Source organism: Cajanus cajan, chromosome 1, assembly GCF_000230855.2.
Source record: "Cajanus cajan strain Asha chromosome 1, NIPB_CcT2T_4, whole genome shotgun sequence".
Classification (NCBI taxonomy): Eukaryota; Viridiplantae; Streptophyta; class Magnoliopsida; order Fabales; family Fabaceae; genus Cajanus; species Cajanus cajan.
The window spans coordinates 86510943-86519208 of NC_138517.1; the positions used below are offsets into that span (position 1 = coordinate 86510943).

General features: G+C 27.2%; 1 protein-coding gene across 1 annotated transcript; it reads left to right on the top strand.

The window, feature by feature from the left end:
- Positions 1-5149: 5149 nt before the first annotated feature.
- On the top strand, positions 5150-7895 carry LOC109817762 (phospholipase A1-IIgamma). The gene is made up of 2 exons (XM_020383104.3): positions 5150-5962; positions 6950-7895. The coding sequence occupies exons 1-2, from the start codon at positions 5327-5329 to the stop codon at positions 7556-7558; spliced, it is 1245 nt and encodes a 414-aa protein (XP_020238693.1). The 5' UTR covers positions 5150-5326; the 3' UTR covers positions 7559-7895.
- The last annotated feature ends 371 nt before the right edge of the window (positions 7896-8266 follow it).

Consider the following 8266-nt stretch of genomic DNA (forward strand, 5'->3'; position numbering starts at 1 on the left):
TTACATTTCTTCAGAAATCTTGAGTAACTGTTACATGATCTATACAAACTTTTTTTCACCTTTACTCCCTTTTGAGTTTACCTTATCACCTCTTCATTCATCTGTTAATTTTTTTTATCATTCATATTTACAATCTATTAACATACCTTAATACATATTGTTAATAACTTTATTGTATCTTATTTTACTTTTTTTTTTGTTATCTTTAGGATTTTCTTGCACTTGAAAATTTGAGTGAACTTCATCTAAACAAATTACACAAATATAGTAGGTTTTACAATTTACTTCTCTCTTTTATATTTACTTATCAACATTTCAATGAGTTACTATATGGTTGGTTAGTCCCAAAGACTAGCGATACTTACTCCCAAAGACTAATTTATGGACAAAACATTAATGGAAGACTAAAAATTGCCTAAAAACTTAAGAGGGGCTAAATTCAAATTCTTTAAGAATTGAGGGAAAAAACTTATTTAATCCTTTATATATATATATATATATATATATATATTTAATGTTCACTTATATATAATTATAAAAATGTAATAGATATAAATTTAGAAACAAAATTTCACTAAAGATATACATTTTATAACATTAAACAAATAATATAACTTTTAATAAATGTTAAAAAGATAATCACATTCTTTAACTTAATATATTGGTATGTTATTGTTTATAAAAAAAAAATTCTTGCTCTTCTTTATTAGTATGCTAATTTTTATCATTAATTTAGCACGTCCATTATATAAATTTGTTTATATAAAAAAATATGTGACAAGATCTGTATTTACTTTGATGATATTAAATTAAGTGAGATTAAAATGAACTCTGTAACGTAACATGAAAGATTAATATAATACTTATATCTTTTAGTAAAAAAAATGTGTAATTTACTTTAAAAAAGTATTATAACAGTACGCTTAAATACTATTTCATGTAGCCATTTTTTATATATAAATTAAATGATTTTATAAGTTAATTAGAATATTTTATTAATCAGGTTCTAAAACCACAATGAATCATATTTACACACTTTAAGAATATATATTCGTATAATAAAAAATATCTTATGAGTACCTGCATAGATATAACATGGTTGAGAGACAATGATCTAATTTTCAAGTCCATATATACAAAAGAAGATCATCGATTAGAAAAGTTATCTCGTCAAAAAAAAAAAAAATCTCAATATTTTTAAAAAGTTAATCATTTTAGTTTAAAAAAAAGAGTAAAATGTTGAGAGGTATACTGTAGGTGGTTCCTAACGTCTTATACAGACATGAAAAAATCCCTGCTAGACAGACATACTAGTCCCTTTCTTTTTCTTGACTTAGCTTTACCACTTTAAGATTAGTTTATTTTTTACAAGATACGCAAAGCATCTAACCAACGACATGCAAATACCTGCCTTCTTCAATTTGTCATCGTGGCATGTGTTAAACTGTCTTTGTAACTTAAAAGGTTAAGAATATGCTTGGGACAGATTTCCAACGATAGACAAAACTATATAATCTTAATAATATATGGCAAGGTCAATTGATATTTATACTTAGTAATTTCCAATGTACATGACATGTTAAATAAGATATTTTCTAGTTTATTTAATTAATTAAAATTGATTTGATCAAATTAAGAAATTTGATAAACAAAGATACTTCAGTGACATATGATGATTGATATATATGTATGTATATTATATGACTATAATCGTGTAAATAATTAAGAGAAAAATAATTATTAATTTATAACTAGGTTTTATAAATTTGAATTAGATTTATAATATGCTTTTTAAAAATTTATATATAAATAAAAAATAATTATTAATTTATCACCATATATATTAATTTTGTCAGGTTGAATTATGTTTATAATCTATTTACTTAAGAATTATTTATTTATTTATTTATTATCTTTACAATTTTAATGTATTTTCTTTTGATTACATCTTTAATTTCTCAATCATTTTATATTTTTTTCCTCAAATACTTTTAGTTTTAAAAACTAACTTATAAAGTAATTTTAAATTAACTATCAGATTTTTTTCTTCTAAAAATAAACTCCTCAAATAAGTATTAAATATTAATCACTCACTTTAGTATTTGAATTAAAAAAATGTTGTTATATTAATTCTTAAAATTAAGAAAAATAAAATAAAATTTTGAAAATACAAATTCACAATTATATTAGTTTGAAGTTAAAACAAGTGCAATTAAATTGATGGTATTGACATATATTTAATGATTAAAATAATAATAAATAGTAACGTTAATAACTCAAATAATTATCAGATAATTAAAGTTTAATTTTTGTCTTAAATATAGAGTGGACTATAAAAGTACCACCGGGTGGAATTGAGCGTTTAAACTTTATCTTTTCTGAATGCAGATGGTAATACACAGTGACTGATCATGAGACACGATCGACTCTCATCTTTGATATGTTTGTGATAATTGATAAGCATGTATATGTAGCTGCTTTGTCGTTTCTTTTGATTATTTAGCAGACTTTTTGCTTCTTATTAACATTATTTTGTTTGAATTTATTGAATTTCTTTGTTTAAGTTATAGATCAATGGATTAATAATTACTCCAAAGAAGAGATCGTTGTAAGTGAAACTAGCTACAATAATTTATTATTTATTGATATAATATACAAGATAAAGGAAATATTGAAGTAGTATAGTTTTTTCTTCTTATGATTTGATATGTTTTTAATTGAATATTATTTGGAAACTCTCAACTGTTTACATCGATCATTCGCGGTTGGTACAAAGAATGCATTAACAAATTTTATGAAGTGTCGTAAGGTAATTTTTTCCCTATATTTTAAATAGAATTTAATTAGAATACATTGAAAATATTTTTTTTATTATGTGTTCTTATTTCTTTGATAAATGTACCAAATCATACAAGTACTTCAATGATAAGTATAGACATTGTCTCTCAAAAAATTTACATAATACTTGAGGTTAATAACTAATTATATATACTAAATTAAACTATTGAGAATGAAAATTTTAATTGATTATAAAAATTAAGAAATAGTATAAACAAAGATAAATATAAAAAATCTTTTTAGTATTTTTACAAACACTTATATGCAAAATTTGGTTTTAACACAATGAAATATATTGGAGTTAAACTTCACAAAGTCATCTTCTCATACTTCCAAACAAGTTTCAATCTAGTTATAATCCAAAAATAACAATCAAACTCACAAATATATTGAAACCTTAATTCATTACAATTTGGAGTCTAAGTTCCTTGATTAAGTTATCAATTCCTCGTATAACTTAATCAAGAACTCAACTTTAAGAATAAGAGTTTATGAATAATTAATAGCATTTACTATATTTATAGAGATAAACATCATTAACTACTTTACTTCAATTTAAAGGTTCATAATCATTTTTCAATCACGTTAAACTCACAAAAATTAAGTTAAGGAAGATTAAACCATAATAAACATTAAGTAAAGAAAATAAAGCAATAATACTGAATAACAACTGTATAAGAAAATGAACTATAATAAACATTAATAACTTAGAATTTTAAATTTCTATAATTATTTTTTTACATAATTCAATTTAATCACTTTTAATTTTCCTATTTAAAATCCTACATTAAAATAACTATAAATGTAAGTTTCGGTTGATTGATAATCTGAACGTTAATTTGTCCTCTTTACTATTATGTCAATTGATATATTTATCAAATACGTACTAATAACATTGTTAATTTGTAATAATTATTTTAAATTTATATATAGAATAAATTTAATTATTTGCTAATATCAGGAACTTCGTAGTAATAGTACTTTAGAATTAAAGTGTTAATTTTTGTGTAAGTGATTATAAAACCCTTTCACCTATAAAGGTGAGAATATATAAAACATTTATGTGATATAAAATAGCTAATTTCTTTTATAGTAATTGGTTATAAAATGAAAACATTTTTTTAAAGACGTTGAATAATAACTAAATATATTTATATATAAATTTTTTTTTGAAAGTCTTATTGCTGAGAATCTCAATTTTCGAAGATGAAACAGACAGTGAGCTTATACTTTGTTTGCATCATCAATGATTTTTTTATTTATAATTTTTTTAATAAGCAAATAGAATACAACAGCGCCAGAATACAATAGAATGCATCAATAATTCATATCTTGAAAATAAAAATTCGTTGTTTGCAAACACAAGTTTACGTGGGACCAAGGGCGGCTAACCCTGCAACAGACGAATAATCTTTGAAGGCAAGCTTGTAAGGGCAAGAAATGTAAATTACATAACACGACTTCACAGCCATTACTCCACGTACTAAGATCCGCTTTAATGGGCTGAAACCTTTGCTTGCGGTCTTCAAATTGCGAAATGAAGTTAGGAAACTTCAAATTTGGAGTGTTATGTTGTTCTTACTATTATTATTATTATTATTATTATTATTATTATTATTATTACATATATGCCTGCTTCTTTTCTGGTGGCATGGGTAAAGAAATAAAGAATGGCTTGAAAACCATCAATTAATATTAATTCAATTGATGATTGGGTGTTTAGATAAGATAACACTTGCTTAAAAGAATACTATTGATTTCTTACCATGATTTGCGGGAAAATAAATAATACTCCATTTAATAAGAATGATGTATACGACAAACAACATTTATTTCAATAGCATCATTATCATTCTCACTTTTATTTTAAAGATTTGACTGATTTGATTACATGGATATTATTACTAATGGGAGAACGTTCTCTACTCATCTTTTATAACTTTTTTAAATTTTATCATCTAACACAGTTAAATAATTGTTGATATAATACATTAATTAATTATTGATATATTATGTTATGCATGTTATTTTTGTGTATATCATTCGATTAATTTATATTAGTGATCAACGTGTGATATAAACAGCAACATAATTATATATGTTAACAGTTATTTAATGAAGTGGTAAAATATAAAAATTTTAAAAATTAGGTGTATTGTGTTTAATTTTAAAAATAGAATAGTTAAATGCATAACACTATGAAAGAAAGTGCGATTAAACCAATTTCATCTCAAAAGCCAATAGAAAAGTTGGTTATATATATTCCTTGTAAACATATATAACCTTATTATATACAGTTGAAACTAGTTTATTAATATTTTTATGTTATATATGGTTGGTTAGAACTTACAAGTTACAACAAATTAAATCTCCATAAGCCTAAGCCCACGATTCGATATTCAATTTTCGCAAGTCAGAGCACCGGCCATTTAATTATTTAGGATTATATAAGGTCAAGTTCTCTCTGGTTTCATATATAAAACATGTGATGGCATCGTTGTTCAGAAAGTGTGTCGGTACGAAGAAGAAGAAGAAGATGGACAGCAACAACATAGCCAAAAGATGGCGAGAACTGAGCGGCGAAAAACACTGGAAGGGTCTCATAGACCCTCTGGACATGGATCTTCGCCGCTACATCATACACTACGGTGAAATGGCTCAAGCGGCATACGATGCTTTCAACACGGAGAAAGCATCCAAGTACGCTGGAAGCAGCAGATACGCGAGGAAGGATTTCTTCTCCAAAGTTGGTTTGGTGAATGGCAACCCCTTCACGTATTCCGTCACCAAGTTTCTGTACGCAACGTCGGAAATGGACGTCCCTGAAGCCTTCATCATAAAGTCGCTTTCGAGGGAGGCTTGGAGCAGGGAATCGAATTGGATAGGGTATGTTGCGGTGGCCACGGATGAAGGGAAAGCTGCGTTGGGGAGAAGGGACATTGTGATTGCGTGGAGAGGGACAGTGCAGACCTTGGAATGGGTTAATGATCTTCAGTTCCTTTTGGTTCCTGCTCCTAAAGTGTTTGGTAATAACAATGATTCTAAAGTGCACCAGGGTTGGTACTCCATTTACACTTCTGAAGATCCACGTTCTCCCTTTAATAAGACCAGTGCCAGAAGCCAGGTAACTATTTCTATCTTTTTTTTCTTAAGATATTTATGGTTGATTCTTGAGGAAATTATTATTTGATTCCAATTGATGGGAAGTAATATGTTGTGATATCCCCTTTTCGTAAAGCATGATATAAAGGAATGAAAATGATTCTTGAACACAAAATTGAGATAACAATATCTTCCGTTGATTTTGGAATGTATTTTTCAGATAGGTATATATGAAAAAAAAGATTAAAAAAAATACGTGAGAAGAAGAAAATTTTGGATAGGATATATTATATATAGTGTTAATGGTTTAATAAAATAATAAAACTTAATTAAGTGGCATTCAATTGTTGAAATCAAATTAAATATCCTTTTATGTCTCTTTTTTTTTTTCTTTTCCTTCTAATGAAAAAAATAACAAATCAGGAAAAAAATTATTTGATAAATATTCAGAGTTCTTTTTATGATTTATAGTAATTTAATCTAAAAAAAATTATCCTACGAACATAATACAACTAGTTAAATCTCTGATCAGGATCTGAATCAAATTAATCTGATTTACTTTATATTTATATTCTGATTTGAACTTTTTATTAAAAAAAAATTTAAAAATTGACCATATAAAAATAGATATTTGCCTAAAAAAAACACTTTACTATTCAAAGAAATCGAAAATTTTAATGATATACATGTTAATGAGAGAAAGTGATTTTAAGCAACATGGAGATAACATGAGTTTGTTTCAAATGAAATGCCAGAATATTGTTTTTTTAATTCCACATTATAGAGATAATATTAAAGTCAGTCCGGATCACCAATAAATTAATTTTCAGTTCTATAAACTTTACATTTAGGATGTCAGTCTTAACATAGTGATAGTTGTTGAACTTATATAACCTACAAATTAATATTCACTTCTACGTACTTTTCATTCGGGATGTGTAGTCTTAACTATATAAGGAAGTGTGTTAGACAGAGATTTCTTGATGATGATATTTGATATTATGTGCAGGTTTTAAGCGAGGTGAGAAGGTTGGTGGATCTGTATAAGAATGAGGAAATAAGCATAACCATAACCGGTCACAGTCTAGGTGCTGCAATTGCAACCCTTAACGCAGTGGACATTGTCGCAAATGGGTACAACAAGCCAAGTACTGATCCATCTCGCAAGGCCTCTCCAGTCACAGCCATTGTGTTTGCCAGCCCAAGAGTTGGCGACACAAACTTTCAGAAGGTTTTTTCTGGCTTCAAAGATCTCACTACGATACGCATTCGAAACGAGTTAGATATCGTTCCAAACTACCCTCTTGTCGGGTATTCGGATGTGGGTGAGGAGTTGAAGATCGATACCCGAAAATCCACGTTCTTGAAGAGTCCTGGGAATCCCTCTAGTTGGCATAACTTGGAGGCTTACATGCATGGAGTGGCGGGAACACAAGGGAGCAAAGGAGGGTTCAAACTCGAGGTTCATCGCGATATTGCACTCGTTAATAAGTCCTTGGATGCTCTTAAAGATGAGCTCCTTGTACCAGTTTCATGGAGGATCGAAAAGAATAAGGGTATGGTTCAACAAAATGATGGTTCGTGGAAGCTTATGGATCATGAAGAAGATGACTTTTGATCCTTAATTGAGACTTGCAAATGCCGTTTGAAGTTTCACTTTCACATTTGAGGTTGTTGGCCATTGGAGAAAACATTAATTAATTTGATTTGTTTCTTGTATTATATATAACCTTTGTGCAAGACTTAGACGATAATTATTTTGAAAGACTGATTATTTGTTGAATATAATAATGGGCATGGCAGCAGCTGTCAAATGTTATTTGTCGAACTTTGGCAAATGTGATTATTCATTTGTTATTATATATGTCAATTGAATTTATAGGAAAATGTCTCAAGTAGCTTAAGGTGAATTTGGATGATTTGAATTCTTAATTTAATTTAATTTTTTTGGTTAATTTTGGCTCAAGTTTATGTTTCTTCTTAGTTCTCTCGAATCAACGATAACCAATTTTGGCTCAAGTTTATGTTTCTTCTTAGTTTTAAATATTTTTAGTTCTCTCTAAAAATTTGTGCTCCGCAAATAAATCTTTTGATTCCAAAGTGAAGAGGAGGCCGTAGTAGTAACTTTTGTAGTTGATGGAGGGCGGGTAATCCTTTCGATGAAAAAATATACGAAAACGGGAAACAAATAAATAGTAAAATGAACGAGGGTTGTTATATAACTACGAGTATTTTAATACATCCTAAATGTTTATTATATATGAATAAAATTTATAATAATATATTATAAATTATAATAAATATTATAAATTTTAATATATAAATT

Coding starts and splice junctions, on each gene's coding strand:
- LOC109817762 (XM_020383104.3), top strand. CDS start 5,327: ATGGCATCGTTGTTCAGAAAGTGTGTCGGTACGAAGAAGAAGAAGAAG. Junction 5,963..6,949: donor AGACCAGTGCCAGAAGCCAG/GTAACTATTTCT, acceptor TATTATGTGCAG/GTTTTAAGCGAGGTGAGAAG.